The sequence below is a fragment of the Silurus meridionalis genome, chromosome 22 (assembly GCF_014805685.1).
Source record: "Silurus meridionalis isolate SWU-2019-XX chromosome 22, ASM1480568v1, whole genome shotgun sequence".
NCBI lineage: Eukaryota > Metazoa > Chordata > Actinopteri > Siluriformes > Siluridae > Silurus > Silurus meridionalis.
In genome coordinates, this window is record NC_060905.1 from 16,171,155 (window position 1) to 16,191,691 (window position 20,537).

At 37.8% G+C, this 20,537-nt stretch overlaps 1 protein-coding gene across 1 annotated transcript in view; it reads left to right on the forward strand.

Moving 5' to 3' along the window:
* gabbr2 (gamma-aminobutyric acid (GABA) B receptor, 2) overlaps window positions 1-20,537 on the forward strand; it is a 246,828-nt gene that overhangs the window by 35,194 nt on the left and 191,097 nt on the right. The window contains exon 2 of the mRNA XM_046834305.1: window positions 15,596-15,733. Coding sequence (XP_046690261.1) covers window positions 15,596-15,733 — 138 coding nt within the window. The remainder of the gene's footprint in view (window positions 1-15,595; window positions 15,734-20,537) is intronic.

Here is a 20,537-nt window from a genome sequence, read left to right on the forward strand (position 1 = left end):
AAATACAATCTGCACTGGTTCAGTTATTTAATAAATGCATGTTTTCATCTATGTATGGATTTTAAAAGCTCTTTCCTTTCCTTTCCTTTCCTTTCCTTTCCTTTCCTTTCCTTTCCTTTCCTTTCCTTTCCTTTCCTTCCCTTCCTCTTCATTCCTATACCTTCCTTCTATTCCATCCCCTTCCATTTTATTCCCTACCATTCCATTCCATATTCTTTTCCTTTCCTTTCCTTTCCTTTCCTTTCCTTTCCTTTCTTTTCTTTCCTTTCCTTTCCTTTCCTTTCCTTTCCTTTCCTTTCCTTTCTTTTCCTTTCCTTTCCTTTCCTTTCCTTTCCTTTCTTTTCCTTTTCTTTTCCTTTCCTTTCCTTTCCTTTCCTTTCCTTCCTTCCTCTTCATTCCTATACCTTCCTTCTATTCCATTCCTTCCATTTTATTCCCTACCATTCCATTCCATATTCTTTTCCTTTCCTTTCCTTTCTTTTCTTTCCTTTCCTTTCCTTTCCTTTCCTTTCCTTTCCTTTCCTTTCCTTTCCTTTCCTTTCCTTTCCTTTCTTTTCCTTTCCTTTCCTTTCTTTTCCTTTCCTTTCCTTTTCCTTTCCTTTCTTTTCCTTTCCTTTCCTTTCCTTTCCTTTCCTTTCCTTTCCTTTCCTTTCCTTTCCTTCGCAGTTTCTTAAACTCGTCGTCACTCTTTACTGCTCTCTACTTGAAATAAGGTGCATACTGTAGAACTGTTTTTTTTTTACCCAGTTAGTTATTATTATTTACATCTGAGCTAATTCTGCTAATTTAGACCACCACAACCCCAACTAGTGTGTTGCTAAGGACGGTGTAAATACCCCATGCAGCTCTGCAGGTTCATGATAACATGAAGCGTCCCGTGGGATCCTGGTCCCAATGCACTAAAATCCCTGAATACTCTGCTACCGTTTTGAATCAGGAGTCAAGTATTTTTATTTGGTTACATCCCTGTATCATAAACTATTGAAGACTTATTAGAATTTTGCATTGAAGAAATGCATATAATACATATTTATTGTGATAACTGAACAATAATTGTATAGCAATCGGATATCTTTATGTTTTTAGTCCTTTTTTTTTAAAAGCAGACCCACTCTGGTTTTTTGTTTTGTTTGAAACACGCTGAACACACGCTCACTCCACACTGAGGCACTCTGGTGAGCTTTATGTATGCAAGGAACTGCTACATTTTTGATGCAGTATAGGAGGAGTTAGACTCAGAGTCTCTCTGACCTACTTCAGCTGCAACAGATTCTCATGATCTCAGTGTGCTTTTAAAACAGCCATTTTTGTAACAAAGGGGATTTCTATGCATGTCTATGTATGCGTATGTGCGTATGTGTGTGTGTTTGTGTGTGTTTTATGAGAGAAAGGGGGGAGTGTGTGGAGGAAGAAAAGACTGGGGGTGGACAATGATTTGTCAGAGCAAGCTAGGGCAGAGCGATGACCACATTTTCTTTGGAAAACTGAAGATGAAGGAGGGAGAAACAGTAATGCTAATCTTTAACGCTTAGAATCAGCATGAAAACTGTGAGCATGTTAGCCTTTACAGGGAATTTAATCAAAACAAGAAAAAGATTTTATTGCAAATGAGTTGCCATATTTCCACTTGCGATTTGTTAAGTCAGTAAAAAGCTCTCTCTCTCTTTCCTTCTCTCTCGTGCTCTCTATATAACTATAGCAATGCTCTGCCTGACAGCTGTCCAACTGAAACCGTTTAGTTTATACTGGTGACAATTCATGTATGTTCTGCGGCACCACACAGACCAACAACAAAAAAAATATCTGTGTTTTAAATGGTTTATAAATGATTGCAGTGGCATCCAAGGAATAGTTTGAATTCAAATACAGGTAGTCCCCCGAGTTTTACTTCAGATTTACAGCTTTATTACAAATCCACTATATTGCCGAAAGTTCAATTCAATTCAGATGTTAAACTAGATTTTGGAGTGTCCTTGTGGAGAGTTGAGCTCATTCAGAAAGTTAATAAAGGTGCTGGTAAAGTCAGGTACTGATGTAGGTGAGGTGAGGAGGTCTGAGGTGCAATCAGCATTCACATTCATCCCAAAAGTGTTTAACAGGGTTGAGGTCAGAGCTTTATAACAGATCTTTAATTCCAACCCATGCAAAAAATATCTTTATGGAGTTTGCTTTGTGCGCAGGGGCATTGTAATGCTGGAACAGGTTTGGGTCTCCTAGTTCAAGTGAAGGGAAAATTTCATGCTACTGCATCTAAAGACACTCAATACAATTATGTGAATTCAGCTTTGCTCTAACAGTTTGGAAAAAAACACATGCATAATGGCTGGGAAATTCTGGTGTCTGAAAACCTTTTGTCCATATAGTGTATTTAAGGCCCAGTGACAGAAAATGCTGCTCTGAGTTTTTTAGCTGAGCAATCATATAAGCATTAAATAGGAATATAGGAACACATTCTTCTGGGTTGACGAAAAAATCTCTTGTGTAATCACAGTGCAGAAAGTTAATGAAATACAAAAACTGCCATGTGGCATTTCATTTGCAGGTGTCTGTCACACACAATCTAGCCACCTGGCCAGTGGTGTGTTCCGTGCTGTGTGCATTGATGAGTGATTGCTCAAGCTCATTGTTGGCTCTTCCACTTGCTGTAAAAAAAAAAATGTGCAGACTGATGAATCTCTGTTCTGGTGGCTTTGTGTCACACAATCAGAGCTGGCCAGCGGCACTCAAAGCGCTCTATCTGAACAGGCTCTCCAGCCGGGCACACCACAATGCCTCTGCATAATTTCGCACTCCATTGCATGAGCGAGCAAGGTTTTCGTCACTGTAGGTTCGCATCTGTTAACCACCACGATGTGCGCCGCAGACATAAAGCGTGGAGAGAAATTCTTGTACCGTCTCAAGACTGGATCAGAGGCCAATCGACAAACAAGACGTGTACAAAGAAAGGCCACTCGTGCTAGGTCAGTCATAAAAAATGAAGATTCCTTCTGGCTGAACTTTTTACCCTTTGCAACCAGATCCATGTCTAATCTCGGCATTATATTCTTTCATATGGCTGTTTTATTCCGTGGAGGCATTTTGCTATGTTTTGAGTCCACTTGTCCTTCTAGACAAGACGATCGCTGCAAATCAATGCAAAGCTCTTCTAACTGATAACCTTCAACCAATCATGAAAGATTTCTGATGGAATCAGTGGACAGTAACAAAGTAAATGTAATACATTACTGTATTTTAATAGGTTTTTTGCGTATCTGTACTTTACTGAAGTATTTCCATTTGGGGAGACTTTGACTTTAACTTCTCTACATTTCAAAAAGTAAAATATTGTAGTTTTTAGTTTAACTTTAAAGAAATCAGTCATTACTTTTTGTTTATGAGCAGGTAAAAACTTAACTGGTCAAATACACAGCAAGGCACCAATCTGTTAAATCAGGGCGCTCTGTTTTAAACTTGTTTTGATTGGCGCTTGGTGTATCTACTCATCACCAACATACAGTTCAGTGTCAGTTCAACAGCAAGCAGAACCTTTTGAGAGGAATAAATGATGGAAGAATCTCCAGACTCAAACTTGCCACAACACTCGTGACCTTTTTGTGTGATTATTTATGTGTGATAAGTTGTTGAAAAGAAGGTTTTGGGCTCATGATCATTGTAATAGATATCAATCAGTATTTGATTGATTAATATCATTCTATCAATAGATCAGTGTGCTGAGAGTCACATTAGAGTCTTTTCACGTAAACTGAGTTGATTAAGCAAAGAGTCTTGTGAAGGAAATGATAATAGGAACAATATAGCCATAATAAATCATAGTACTTTGAGTACTTTTTACTCAAGTGAAAGTTAAAAGGGAAACTTCTACTGTTACTGAAGTAATATTTTAACAGTAGATCTCTACTTTAACTCAAGTACATGGTTTATTTACTTCGTCCACCACTGGTTATCACTGTACATATATTTCATAAAGAAAAATAATGTTTGTCCATGTATTAACCTTACAGTCCATCATGTAGAGATATATGAATGGAAAATGTTTTGTCAGTCAGCTTAGTGGCCATATGTGCAGTCTGTTATATAGCCATGCCACTCAGCTGTGCTGCCCTGTGCCTCATACAGACAGCTTGATGAATGGCACCTATTACTCCAAACATTATGTGCTTGCAGGCCTGAGGTTTTCATTGGCTCAAGCATCTGACCAGTCTGGTAAACTGTCCATCTTATAAATACACAGCTTAGCCTTAACACCCTGGTAGGATCAGCAGTATTTCCTCTGAATTGTAACATTCGCATTAAGACTCCGAATACCGAAACATGCTTCTATCATAGAGTTGACCGATGATAATGATCATAATAAAAATCTGCTGCACATATTTCTGTGTTGGAAATATCAAAACGCTTAATGGACTCCATTATATCAGTGGGTGTAATGAGAAATTAATGGGGAAAATACAGACAATGAGGAGCCTAAGCCTGTAAAATGGGGTTTCATGACAGAAATGGAGTGTGGTAGTGTGAGTAATTACTTCCTAACACAGTTAGAGATCAGCAAAGCCAACGGAACATAACCTTCTACAAGGCATCCAGTAGTATTAGATAATTAATATGTAACACTTACTTGATCGGGATTCACCTTACTTATCATCCTACCAGTTCCCAGGTGTTTGCACTGTTTTGGTACCTCAGCACAGAAAATCCTAAAGAATGGTCTGGTAGCTGGAGTTGGCCAACTCTGATTTTCATACACTGGTCTCTGCTTGATCTTCTAAATATTAGGATTGGTGGTAATGAGATCAGACTGGATGAATGAATGTATTAAGTGGCTAATCACAAAATTATTCAATCATTTTACTTGTGTAAGAGGATGGATTGAAGATTATTAAATGCTGAGCTGCTTTTATGCTACTACATACAATGCGATCATAGCCGGCGAAAATAAATGGGAATGCATTTTCATGAAGGAAATTCGCCTCGAGGGTTGGGTTGATGAAATGAAAGGTCGTACCACTTTGAAAATTTCCGAAGGCCCAACAAAGCCAAGGAAGTACTGCTTACCCATTTCTGTCTGTTATCCTGGACTGAATTTACACCACACACTGCATCACCACAATTATCCAAAATGGCAGTAATTACCCCTGCCTCCTTCCCTGACTTTCCAGAGGAGGCATCCTGGGGAGAATGGAGGACCTCGGGCCAACAAATAATTAACTTGATAATGACCTCGCTTTCCTCAGCCCATTCCTCATATCCTCTCATCCCTCCATGTGTAGACTAATTATGTAGATACTACACACCATATTGTTCTCCATCCATTTTCATATGACTATACTGATCACATTGTGAGTTTTGGTATAATGGGTACATATTTTCTGACACTAACTGCACAGTAAGGATGTCTCCATGGTCATAATGTGCCCATAAAACAAAACAAGACCTAAAAGTGGCATTTGTTGTGCTAAGAACCACAGCATGCACTGAAATGAGATATATCCTTATATGTTTTGGTTTATTTTTTCAAATGCCTTTCTGATTTAGTCTTGACTCTGTCACTGTCCTGTCATTGGTTTGCTTCCTTGTGGTCACCAGAGGTGATTCGCATCTTGATGCGTAGCCATTGATACGATACATTAAAATGTAGCTACCCATGCGATGTGATCAGATTTCGATTCTATTCAAAACAATGCTTTTCAATGGAAAAAATATGATGTGATGCAATTCAAAATGGAACCAATAGTTAGACAGACAGCAAATTATTAGTCAAATTAAGAGTCTTCTTCTTCCTCTTCTTCTTCTTCTTCTTTCGGCTGCTCCCATTAGGGGTCGCCACAGCAGATCATCCGTCTCCATTCCACCCTGTCTTCTACATCTGCTTTTTTTAAATCAACTACCTGCATGTCTTCCCTCACCACATCCATAAACCTCCTCCTTGGACTTCCTCTTTTCCTCCTTCCTCTTTTCCTCCTTCCTGGTGGCTCCATCCTCAGCATTCTCCTACTGATATACCCCATGTCCCTCCTCTGCACATGTCCAAACCATCTCAATCTCACCTCTTTTACCTTGTCTCCAAAACGTCCTACATGGGCTTTCCCTCTAATAAACACGTTTCTAATCCTGTCCATCGTCGTCACTCCCAACGTAAACCTCAACATCTTCAGCTCTGCTACCTCCAGCTCCACCTCCTGCCTTTTACTCAATGCCACTGTCTCTAAACCATACAACATCGCAGGTCTCACCACAGTCCTATAAACTTTTCCTTTCACTCTCACAGATACTCTTCTATCACAAATCATTCCTGTCACTCTTCTCCACCCACTCCACCCTGCCTACACTCTTTTCTTCCCTTCCCTTACACACTCTCCATTACTTTGCACTGTTGACCCCAGGTACCTGAACTCCTCCACCTTCTCCACCTCTTCTCCTTGCAATCGCACCACTCCACTGCCCTCCCTCTCATTAAGTGCCTTCTGACTTCTAAATTATGGCCCTTTCACAAACATGCCTTTGTAGTGCGAAAAATAAAGAAAAAATATGAAATAAAATGAGATGTACTTTTCCTGTTGTGTCTCCAGGAAGATGCAGCTCTACCTCTGCCATGTTAATCTGTATTCTATGTGACTCTCAGGACGTGCCTCGGCCTCTGTAGCTTTGATATACGTCATATTCATGTAGAAGCAGTGGTGCTGAGAGAAAATGCTCAAGAAAAAGTTTAACGACGAGAAATCGATCTAGGTATTAAATATTTGTCACTAATGATCGCTCACTTTCTATATAATAAAAGTATAGGGAATCTACTTATAATAATATATAAATAAATAGTTTTTTAACGATGCAAATATGATTAAAATTATGTCTTGTGATACAAATTCCAACTTTTATCTGATGCATCACATCATAACTTATGTTGATGCACTGATGCAAATCGGAGACTCTTAGCATGCCTGAAGTATACCATGTTGTGCCAATGTATCATTTGGCTAAGAATTAATTTTGGGTAATTAATTACAAGCATTCTTTTCACCCTGGCAGAAAAAGTAAAACTAAACGCTGGCATAATTAAAATTAACAAAAACCCCCCACATGAAATGGTCTCTAGTGTGCTGAAAACCACACCAATGTCTAAAAGTGGACGTTTTATGCAAGTATGGTTTAGTAAGGCGCTCCTTCGTTGTGTTCCTGAACTGATCCCAGTGTTTCCCTTGAACAGTTTTTCTTTCTAATGTTCTTTACTGACATTTAATGTAATCATATTATACCTGACATTCCTATGTTGATGTTTACTCTCACTGCAAAGCAGAATAGGTAAAGCAGTAAAATTGATATTATTATAATATTTTCTGACCTTTGCAGTTACTTTATCAAGCCTCATTGGTTAAAAGGGAACTGCTTGGCACTTTCTCAGCCAATTTGGACTGATCATGAGATCTGTGCTTCTTATCTTTTGTAAATCTCTGGGAATCTGATATTAAGCGTCTAGTGGTGCCACTGCATTGAATGAAACTTGTCCAGCTGTGATCAAACTATCAGGGGCAACAAAATGACAGAGCAAACAAAAATCTCTACAAACTTATAATAAGCAATGCTTGAATTAATTTTATATATCAGTAGCTATTTGTTTTCTAGATTTGGTTGCCAGTCAATATATTTACACAAGATAAAAAAATATTTCAACGCTTTTAAATATAAATTTAGGAACCTATCTACCATTAAAATGTCAACTGCAAACAATTAAATTATTAGGTAACAATTAAATTTTGTAATGGGATTTTTGCTGTATGCAACATGTTTTACTAGATATGGATTATTTTTTCTTTCTTACTTTTCCAAGCAATGTCCTAAATTAAAAGTGGCTAATCAACTACCAAATTATCAATCACAGACAGATTAAACCATATTGAATGCACATTTAAGTATTGCACACAGAGTTAAATATTTATTTTCAGTTGTACTGGGAAAAAAAATCTAAATGCAGATTGTGGAGGTTTAAGTGACAGACGTCCCTGTAGACTTCAGATCGTCAGCTCTTTATTTAGTGAGATCAAGACGTCATTGCTGTCAGACGTCAGTCTGTCTATGTAAAGTCTTAGGATTCATCAGATAGTACAAGGTTTAGCTTGAATATCCTCACTGATGCTTAGTCGATGCATTTTCTCCTGTCAGAACTCTGGGGCCTGCTGTACAAATGCTACCAAAGGGCATCAAGGTTACTCAGTTCAGTTTCATCATACACTGCACACATGTGAATATCTCGATGCCAAAATCCCAACAGCAAGCACAGCAGTGGATCTTTTGCTCGCAAACATTTGAAAAGCCCGTTCCAAGTGTCTTGGGGTTAAAAAAAAATCAAGGTTGGATTCATGGAGTCTGCAAGGAAATCAAATTTACTGAGCTTTCCATGTTCTTTATACCCGAAAACACGTTTCAAGCACAATGTCACTTATAAAGAAAATATCTCATTATAGACCTCAACAGTTCCACATTAGCTTTAGTGTGCAATGCCCCTTTTTTTATCTCGTCAACATATCTGCGTTTCCTATATTGCATCATGTTGAGAGCACAATACTTCACTCTGTGAGCCCAAATCCTTTGCTTTTAAGCAGATTTCTTTCCATCTTACTCGAAAATTAATCGTGTGTATTGGGTTCTGCCAAAACTGTTCTATCAGTGGAAAGGATTCCAGAACCAAACCTTCTTTAAAAAATCCATTTAATTCAATAATAAAAAAAGGAAGTAAAGGACAATATAAGTCGTATATAATACAAAATCATAATTTAATCGGCTTACTGAAAACAGATCAAAATAAAAATATAGCATACTGTATATAAAATAAGCACAGCAACCTTGTAGATAATATCAAATAAATTGCAGATAAAATGACATTGATTATCTCATTACAATGGCACCTGCCAAGAGGTGTGATTTATCAGGCAGCGTCAGTTCTTGATTTTAATGTGTTGGAAACATAGAAGAAGCTCAAGCATAAGGTTCTGAGAGATATCTCTCCATATCATTTTGCATATATGTATAGACCAACCAGGCAAAACTCTATGACATTATAACATTATGATCGGTGAAGTAAATGACACTGATTATCTCTTCATCATGGCACCTGTTAGTGGGTGGATATATTTATTAGGCAGCAAGTGAACATTTTGCCCTTAAAGTTGACGTGTTAGAAGCAGGAGAAATGGGCGAGCATAAGGATTTAAGTGAGTTTGACAAATTGTGATCTCTAGACGACTGGGTCAGAGCATCTCCAAAACTGCAGCTTTTGTGGAATGTTCCTCATCTGCAGTGGTCAGTATCTATTAAAAGTGCTCCAAGGAAGGAACAGTGGTGAACTGGCGACAGGGTCATGGGCGGCCGAGGATCATTGATGCATATGGGGATTGAAGGCTGGTCCGTTTGGTCCGATCCAACAGATGAGCTCCTGTAGCTCAAATTACTGAAGAAGTTAATGCTGGTGGTCATAACGTTATGCCTGTTAGGTGTATAACCTTTTACATTAACAATGTATTCAATATCTTCTTTATTGCACTATCCATTGTACTTATTGTGTATAATCCCCTTTCTGTGTACTGGGTATTATATTTATATTTCTCAAATCCTATTATTCATTCATTTATCATTATTTATTCATATCATTTCCACTTGTACGTATGTAAATATTTTACACTGCTACTAATGCACTTCAGGTTAGATGCTAACTGTATTTCTTTGCCTTGTACTGTAACTTGTGCAATTACAATAAAGTTGTATCCAATCCAATCTAAAATACTCTAATGTAATTTAATCTAATCTAATTGACTCTAATCTAATCAGAGCATCTCCAAAATGATAGGTCTTTAGGGGCTTCCATATTCAGAATTGCATCTCTGACGCATACCACCTACCAAAGCATTGTTGCAGATCAAGCATACTCCTTCATGGCAACAGTTTACATTAGGTGGTTTTAATGTTATGGCTGATAAGTGTAATATGGGGTATCAGTATGAATATAAGGCCTACACATTTTCTTTGTCCTAGCCTTTTTAGAGTGGAAGTGTTTTCCTGAAAACAACAGAGAAAAGAGCCTATCTTACAAATAGCTGATGTCTAAAGCATTGAAGATAGACTACAGGTCAAGAAGATTAGTGTGGAAGGTGAGATCCCTGTGCAGAGCCTATCTATCTACCTACTTGGTGCTGTTCCCAAACCAAGCTGTGCTGCTTTCCCATCAGGATCCTCTCAATAGTGGAAAAAGTTCCTCAGCACCTTAGAGGAGAGTTGAAGGTCCTTCAAGCATATAACATGTCAAAATCACTTTCAGTAGATCCGTGTAGCTGCAGGTTTTCATTCTTACTAATTAGCCACATCTAATATCTTTAGAGTTTAATCAGATGATCATTAAATATTAGAGAAGCACATTTATAAACGAGAAGTGTACAGGAAATTTTAGAACGTGTCTGAACTAATTCTGTCCTCAAGCAAGTTAGAATTGAATGAATATAACACCATGTTATTATGCGTATCCACCTAGACTGCCATGCTGCTCTTTCAAATTTTCATTAGCACTTCCCCCAGTGGAATTAAGCAGCTCCTAACCTCTATACAAAGCAATTCCAGATGGTAAACATGCCCTGTTTGGAAATTAGCTAACATCGGATCTCCTTCTCCGAATACTTAAAATAATAAGTATTTCAAGGAGGAAATGCATAAATGTGCCATTTAATGTCTAACACCATTATAAAACGTTTTAGAACAAACATCTTAGAGATAACTTTCAAAAGAATAAAAAACCAGAACAATACTGGACAACTGAAATCCAAATTTTATGCTCTGCAAACATAGTCTTCATAAGAAATCCTGTATTTTTCTGCTGGACAGCTTTTGGCATGTCATATGTTCTGACCTTTTCGCTTAGTCTAATTTTGTACATGCCATTACCACACTCCCTGTGTGAAAAACAGATTGCGTGTGACAGGCTGTTCCTCATTTGTGGCCTCTCTTTCTCTTTTGCTCTCTCTTTCTCTCTCTCATTCTCGGAGCCTCAGGTTGCTTATTTGAGTGCAGTAATTTGCCATTGACTGGAGACAGGTGCAGCTGCGGCCGTCGCCACCTTTAACAAAGTGTTTCATCTTGATTATTTCTTTTTTCTGCAACCACAATGACATTTTATGACGGACCATTTTACGATGCTAAGGACGTCCATAGAAAATAGTCTCGTAAATAATCCTTAGCCTTCTGTCTTTCTAAGAGTCACCGAGTAGCGCTATTGTGAAACCGAACAATTAATGTGTCCTCTCACATAAGTTTTTTTCCCCCAGACCCGAACAGCCAAATGAGCGATTCAATTTTGTGAATGCGATTTGCCATGTTATAAAATATTGTAAGCAATGTGTGGAGTTCTGAGCTATTGAACTGTGATCGATATGAAAAACAAATGCATAAATCCTGTCCTAATTATAGCTAGCAGTATAGTATAGTCTTGTGAGAGAAAAGGAAAAAAAGGTTAAAGGGTTATAGATCATGGGTTATGAATTATACAATAGAGGTATACGATATAAGAGGTCAAAACAGAACCTATTCAGGGATCCAAGAATTATGCACCATATAAAAACACAGTAATATACTAAGTATTGGGTTATTGCTTAATATATATATATATATATATATATATATATATATATATATATATATATATATATATATATATATATATAAAATATTATTGTAGATAAACATATCTACAATATAAGAACTCTTATCATGTATTAAAAACTAAATTTTTAAAAACTAAGAACTAAAACTAAAAACTATTTTTAGCTGTTTGTGAAAATCCTCAGGTAAATAAATCACTCTGAATATTCCTAATCCTAGACCCTGATACATGTATAAGGTCGGACTTGTATTATAATTTTTTTTTCCATCCCGAAGTAACCTTTGAATGCATTCTATTTAATAGCGTTCTGATTGCACTCTCCAACTATGGCTAAATATAATTGTTGATGCTGGTTTTCTGCATTTAGTGCTTGAATTGCAAAGCTGATTTCCATGGCAACGTAGTCAAAGCTAGTCTGAATCTGTATGTGGTACCTTACAAGGAAAATGACCACATGTTTGACGGCATAAAAAAAAAAAAAAAAAAAAGCCTATTCATTTCTGTGCAATTGCTAGCACTATAATGGTATGGCTATCCTTTCAGCCTTTAGATGGACACCACACGTTTTGTTCACTGAGTAGACTCTGGTTGAGATGAATGCCAGGAAGTATATCTAAAACAGGGCTTGTTCTTGACATGGCATTAGCGTTTACAAGAATACTGCCCGTTACATAAAATTCAGCATCCAGATTTCACTGTCATTACCATTGCTGTACAAATAGCTGACTAGAACCCCTAATATGTGGACAAAATTTGTTTTTTGCTCTGGCTTAACAATTTCCCTTCATAGAAGAGAGTGGGCTTGAATTTGGCAATCCCCCTATGCACATGAGGTCCATAAAATTAGCTACCATGGCTAGTTTAAATGCTCTCAAGTGCTGTGCACAGAGCCTGAACTTAACTTTTCCGAACACATTGAACACAATGATTTTGTTTCTGCAAATCTGGTGAAAAACTAATATGTTGTGAAAAGCTTTTCCATAAGGCTCTAATAGAATAAGATGGCCAGGCATCCACATAGATTTTGGCAATATAGTACATTTTCTTTGCAATCATTTACAGCCCTTTAGCACTTCTTTACTGTGCTATGGCCAGGAGCCTTTGTCTAAATGTACACTATATGGACACAAGGTATTGGGACACCTCAATTTCCCAGCCATATGTGGATATATATATATATATATATATTAGAGATGTCAATAAATTAAAATATTTATTTTGCATGATTGTCATGAGGTAACGATCACATTTTTTATCTGTCCTAAATGTACCTTAAATTAATACTTTTTTAAATGTTTTAATACTTTAATCAACATGAGCGTGAACAAATATGAGTGAATTCAAACTTAACATAGAGCATGAAGACAAAATATTCTAGTAAATGTTTTAAAGTAATTATGCTGTTAAATTACACAAATGATCAGGACACCAAACGGAACCTTTTCTATGTTTCCACACGGACGGTTTTAATTGCCGGATGTATGCGTCCTGGTGGAATTTGATGTTTGATTTCAGACTTCAGCGCATCAGTAAAACATAATTTTAGTGATTAAAAATTCAGTGGAGGTTTTTTTTTATTTTTTAAATATCTGAGTAAATAAAGGACGTCATGGATAAATGTGTGTTGCGGTGACGGTTTTAATTTTAACTCATATATTTAGTTATCCATATTTTTTTTTTTTATAAAAATTATCAAACAGAATTGGAACAGAATTTTTTAACTACGTTTGTATATCAACTGTTACTGTTTGAAACAAACTTGTTTTAAATTTAAATAAGTGTCAGTTGAAAAAAAAAAAATTTTAACCAAGCATTATTTATGAATACAAGCACTATGATTTTTATCCTGAAGTGATTCATCACATCATTCCATATTTTTATATATCTACCTCCACATTTGTTTGTTTTTGTGACATTAAACTCACCCTGATTAGTATGGCTGTGGTTGGATAAGTTGTCATCTCTCAGTATTTGGTGGTAACAGCATGGTTTAACTCATGTGATTGGGCAAAGATTAATGGCAACTCAATGGGAATTAATACTTGAGTATAACAAAAAAGTGACCTTTTAATATGTGTGTTTTAATATGTAATGAGAAAAGTCCTGGTGTGTCAGGTCCAGACCATTTAAATGTGAGATCAGCTGGGACTAGCTGTCTTTCATATGAGCAGAATACATTGATATTGACATTTTCTAGATAACCTTAAGTAAAATCCTGGTAAATCAATAGCTCTAGAGTTATAAGCTTCTATCCGCATGAAGAGCTGTTGATATACAGCCCATCGAAGTATTGATTCTCGCTAAAAACCATAGGAGAGACTGCAATCTAGATTTGCAGTTTATCAAGGAGTACGTAGTGATGCTACTTTAAAAGTATTTTATATCCAAATCTGAGAAAATTACTATGTGGGTTTGTGTGCCATGGCCAGTATAGATCCGTATTACTCTGTAACCTCAGTGCATACTGTTTCTCAGTAAGCATTCCATTAGTCTCAATAAATAATAAATGGTATAAACTGAGCAGAAATAAGCAATTTCAACCTATTAAGAACACATTATGGGTGGCACTATAGTGCAGCAGGTAATCTCAAGCCTTACAGCGACAGCTTGCTGAACTCAGGTTACGGTGTGTATGGAGTTCTGCATGTTCTCCTTGTGTTTGTGTGGGTTTCCTCCTATCTCCCAAAAAAACATGTCTGTAGGTGGTTCAGTAACTCTAAATTGCCCTTATGCGTGAATATCTCTCTGTGTGTGTAATGGCTGGGTAGGATAAATCACATTTTTATTTAGTGCCTCTTTTTTATATATATCTACACAGTTAGCATATCAAAACTGTATGTACACTGTTCTATACAAAGTGCATGTTGATGTAACTTGTTTCAATTTGCTATTAAATAATAAATGTAATTTTTCTTTTTGACATGGCAGATGTAATGACCTGTAAATGTATACTAATTTATAAAGGAATACACGCTTATAGACCCTCAGAATTGCAAGTTTCGGGTTTCTTTACACATAAGTATAACTCATGAAAACTGCCTATGTAGCTTGTTGTATAAAAGGCTAGTTTTTATGCTAACTTAACTGACAACAGTCCACAATTGATGTCCTCATTTGAACCCTTGATCCAACCTGATCAGTAAACGTACTAATTTAAGATTGGGTTGCTTTTAACCATATAAGATTTGTCAGTAAATTAATGTACTCTATTGCTGGTTTGTGGGTTCACACGCAAGCTTAAAAAGCTGATTTATGGACTCGCTGGTTACTATAAATATTGGTCTATAGGATTTTCTATTACTGTGCTGCTTTGTGGGACAGCCTGGGACTTCTAATGACCTAAATAAAGCTGATCAACAACTCTCAGACTGCCGTCTCTGCAGCTTCACGTCAAGAGTCTTCATTTATATGCCGGAGTCAATACGCTACCTTCTTTTGCAAGCGTTTAGAACGGGTTTACCAGGATGGGCATGTCTTTACAAACAGAGCAAATCAGACCAAAACTGGTAGAAGAGTCATATTGCAATCAATAGACCTTACTCCATCTTTTCCCTTTCTCAAGCATTTCTTCAGAGCCACGGTGTGTTGCTATGGCGACGTGAAAAAGGGCTGCACACTGCAGCAGTGAGTTGGTTCTTTTGGACAGAACATTGTGTTTGACACATTCGGGGGAAAAAAAAGAATACCTAAAGATCCCTTGATTTACATACAATGCTGGGTACTCGTGAATTCTTCCACGATTGATCGCAAAGAGAAAAAAACTACATTTGGGTCATTGCTTTCGCACGACGAATGTTAGTCAGTGTAACTCTGCCGAGTAATAACGAGCAAAACAAGAATGGATGGCGACTAATACTGCATGTTTTAATCACCAATTCATTTTAAACCAGAAAAAATACTTGTTTTTTTATATTTCTTCTGACTCACCTTGTCTTTCTTTCCTTTCCTTTCCCTTTTCAGTGTGACAATGCAAAGGGATTAAGGGCCTTCTTCGACGCAATCTGCTATGGTCCTAGACATTTAATGATCTTTGGAGGAGTGTGTCCATCAGTGACGTCTATTATCGCTGAGTCATTAGAGGGGTGGAACCTGGTGCAGGTAATACCGACTGATATTTTACTCATGTTGCAAACAGGAGGAGTGTGAAACCTTGTTACAGTGTCTGCAAAACAGGCTTTCCACTGCACAATGACTATAACCTGTACTGCTCATTGGGGTTAGAGGATTATTGTAGGTTAGTTAATTCTTTTTTTTTTGCTGCAATTTTACCAGCATTAATCACAAAGTTTAATTATGTGCATTATGTGAATCTTTAACACATAGACTATTGAGTAGCAAGAATTCACAAGACAGTGACCCCTGCTGGTAGGGAGGGACATTGCTAGGACTTGGACTATGTCATATCTATAATGCAGTTTGAATTAGAGGGCTGCATTGGGATTGGGACCGAGGACCCACAGGACTGCTCCCACCGGCTGGTGGAAGAGGGACACGTGTTGTGGGAGCGGGTGGTAAAAGTCAGAAATTCGGCGGGAAAGGATGGGAGCGGGATTAAAAACAGTCCGTCGCAGGGTTCTAGTTTGAATTGTTGTGCATTGGGTACAGGCTACAGCTATAAAAAACACTAATATTATAGAGAAATAACAGTGAAAGTATAACAGACAAGTATCTCATAGAGTAAGAATGAATAACATTATTAAAGCATGAAACCCAATGAACACAATTCATCAAGTTTTCTTGATGCATGCATCATCTCTAGCAGATATTAACCTCGCATTTTTTCTGTGCATTTATGGGGGATTTAAAATAAAGGCAAATTTTACCTTCTGAAATCAAAAGAATAGAGTTTTGGAAATAATTTAATATTATATTAAATTAAAACATACGTCTGTGATTCTGATCTGAGTTTAAGACAGCAGAGAAGGCTTTATATATATATATATTGTCTTGGTGCTTAAGATTTGATAGGAAACATTTCCTGGATTTCTGTGCTTTCAACATCTCCACTCTATGTACGTATTCTAAGCGGGGTGAGATCCAAACAGTATTGTACTCTGAGCCTGACTGGATCTCACCTGCTCCCCTTCTGTAGGTACGTCACACACCATTGTGATCATCTGATGTCAGCTGCGAAAGTGAGAAGTTCGCATCGTTTTAGTGTGATTCCTATGCAGCTGCATGTTGAGCAGCTGCTGCACCTACTGAACAGTAAATGGAATTGTTTTGCTCTTGTTGCACGTTACCTAAAGTCAGAAGCCTTTCACATTGTTGTTTTTTATTTTAGCACAACAACAACCCTTAAATAAAGCGGTGTGGCGGCGGTGATAAGAGAGCGCAATCATCTTGGAATAATAAAGATGACATACCTAGAGATGACAGACTGTCGGTGAAGTGAGACACGATGACACAGGCTGACTAGCGGTTTATTTAAGGAACATCGAGGATTATATTTGTGTGTATTGCACTTAATGATGGCACTGATGCACTCTTATCATCTCATTACTTATTACTTATAATTGGAATTGAAACAGATTACTGGAATAATTGGTCTAAAATAGGAGTAAAAATGTGGCCTTTAAAATCTTTGGTAAAGGATGTTTAAAGGAAAACTGATCCAAGGGTGGTCTATTATAAATCTCAATGGACCGAAATGTGTTTTATAGCTTTTCTAGACAGGCATTGGTTCACTGACTACTTGCAATAACATTGTTAAGCATTAGAAGTCTTTAGTATGGCATTAAAGCTGGCCACAACTCAACCGTTAGCAATTTAGATTTTGATTTTTTCCACACTTCCTGAATACCCTGGACTGTGTTTTTTTTTTTTTTTAACATAATAGCATAAAGACATCCTTTTTATGGATAGTAACCACTTGTTTTCTAAATGTGTGTAAATAAATGAAGCAACAATCTGATTTACTACCAGGAATCCATGTTAATTTCACCTACAGAGGTTTGCATTCAAATGAGCAAAATAATTAGTTTAGCATGTTTACTGTATAATTACTATACACTTTGTTGCATTATTATGCAAAGGTGCCAAATACATTTTGATGACTGTGCAAATATGCTAATTATGTGATTTAACCCAAGCGGAAACGTATTCCAAAATAGCAGTTGCGTTTCTCCATGAAAGCCTTTAAGTGTTTTTCCAGACGCGCAAATAAAACCATTAAGGGTTCAAGGTTTAACCTTTTTATCTGACAATATTCATTTGTTAAAGTCTATTTCTCTTATTTGAAGTCAAAATAAAAGCATTTAATGACTTCTCACTGATTCTATCTAATGATAATGTGCGTTCCCCAAAAATATCACCTATTATTAGATGAGGGATGATTTATATTTGTCACATCTACATTACAGCGCAGTGAAATTATTTTTTCCCATATCCCAGCAATGTTAGTAAGCTGAGATCAGAGCGCAGGGTTAGCCATGTTACAGCACCCCTGGTGCACAGAGGGTTAAGGGCCTTGCTTAAGGGCCACAAGTGTTGCAGCTTAGCAATACCAGGGTTTGAACCCCTGACTTGCCTATCTGTAATACAGAGCCTTAAGCACTGAGCTACCACCTCCCCACTGTAATACATTAGAAATCATATGTTCCAATTCTGGCAAATTCCAAATTCATTGGTTTTCCTACATTTGAACAAAATATCAGATTCATGATAACACAAATTTGAGGTTTTTTTTAGCAACTAAAAGCATTATTATAGATTATTCATCACACCATAATTGAACCCTTTATAATATCTTCTTCTTGTTTTGGCTGCTCTTATAAGGGGTCGCCACAGTGGATCATCCGTCTCCATATCCCCCTGTCCTCTACATCTGCCTTTTTTTAAACTAACTACTTGCATGTCTTCCCTCACCACATCCATAAAACTCCTTCTTGGCCTTCCTCTATTCCTCCTTCCTGGCGGCTCCATGCTCAACATTCTCCCTCCGATATACCCCATGTCCCTCCTCTGCTCTGTCCAAAACATCTCAATCCCACCTCCCTCACCCTCAAGTCTTCCTCATACAATACCACAATAAAACTCCTCTCTCTGCACTCTGTCGTACGCTTCCTCTAAATCCACAAACACACAATGCAACTCTTTCTGACCTTCTTTATACTTCTCCATTAACATTCTCGAAGCAAATAATGCATCTGTGGTGCTCTTCCTCTGCATAAAACCATACTGTTGCTCACAGATGGTCACCTCTTCCCTCAGCCTGGCTTCCACTACTCTTTCCCATAACTTCATGGTGTGACTGATCAACTTTATTCCCCTGTAGTTACTGCAGGTCTGCACATCCCCTTTATTCTTAAAGATCGGTACCAGCACACTCCTTCTCCATTCCTCAGGCATCTTCTCACCTTCCAGAATCTTGCTAAACAATTTTGTTAAAAAGTTCACTGCCAGCTCTCCTAAACATCTCCATGCTTCTACTGCATTTACATTTATGGCATTTGGCAGATGCCATTATCCAGATCTACTTACAACTGAGTAGGGTAGGGTTTAGGGCCTTGCTTAAGGGCCCAGCAGTGGCAGCTCGATGGTGGCCATCTGCTCCTACCGACTTTCCACTCTTCATTCTCTTAATAGCTGTTCTCAATTTCTCCTTTCTAATCCTATCCACATCTCCACATCAACCAAACTTTTCTCTCTCACTTTCCTCATTTATCAGCTGCTCAGAATACTCCTTCCATCTTCTCAACACACTCTCCTCACTAGTCAACAAATTTCTATCTCCATCCTTCATTGTTCTAACTTGCAGCACATCCTTCCCACCTCGGTTGCTCTGCCTGGCCAATCGGTACAAATCCTTTTCTCCTTCTTTAGTGTCCAACCTCTCATACAGCTACTCATATGCCTTTTCCTTGGCTTTCGCCACATCCCTCTTCACCTGCTGCCGCAACTCCTTGTACTCCAGCCTACTTTTCTAATCACTCTGTCGATCCCAATTCTGTTTCGCCAACCTCTTTCTCCTTATGCTCTCCTGCACTTCCTTATTCCATAATCATGTCTCTTTGTTTTTTTTCCCTTTCCATAAGTCACACTAAGTACCTTTCTAGCTGTCTCCCTTATCACTTCAGCAGAAGTTACCCAATCATCCAGCGCTTCTTCACCACCACCTAACAACAGTATGACCGCTTCCATAAAGCTCACACTACAGTCTTCCTCCTTCAGTTTTTACTATCTTATACTTTTTTCAGTCCTCGCTCTCCTCCTCTTTTTCTTTACCTCCAAAACCATCCTACAGACCACTGTCTAATGCTTTCTAGCTACACGTCCCCTGGCACCTTATGAGACTTCTAATCTCCTTCAGGTTGCATCTCCTACATAAAACATAATCCACCCGTGTGCACCTTCCTTCACTCTTATATGTCAACCTTTGAAAATCTTAAAATCCGTATTCACTACTGCCATTTCCATCCTTTTAGCTAAATTTTACCACCATCTGCACTTCCACATTCCTCTCCTTAAAGCCCACCCATCACCTCCTCGTCACCTCTGTTCCCCTCACCTACATGCTAATTGAGGTCTACTCCAATCAGTAATATTTCTTTCCTAGGTACACCTTCTACTACTTTATCTAACACACTCCAGAATTTTTCCTTCTCCTCCATCTCACAACCCACTTGTGGAGCATAGGCACTGATGACATTTATCATCACCCCTTCAACTTTCAGCTTCACATTCATCACTCTATCAGAAACTCTCTTCACTTCCACAACACTCTTACTGTACTCTTCCTTCAGAATCACCCCTACACCATCTCTCTCTTCATCCATACCATGAAAGAACAGTTTCCCTTTCCACTTGGTATCCTGAACACACATGTCTACCTTTCTCCTCTCCATCAATGTATCAACATTCTAACCTCCACTCTCCTACACTTCTCCTTTTCCTGCTGTCT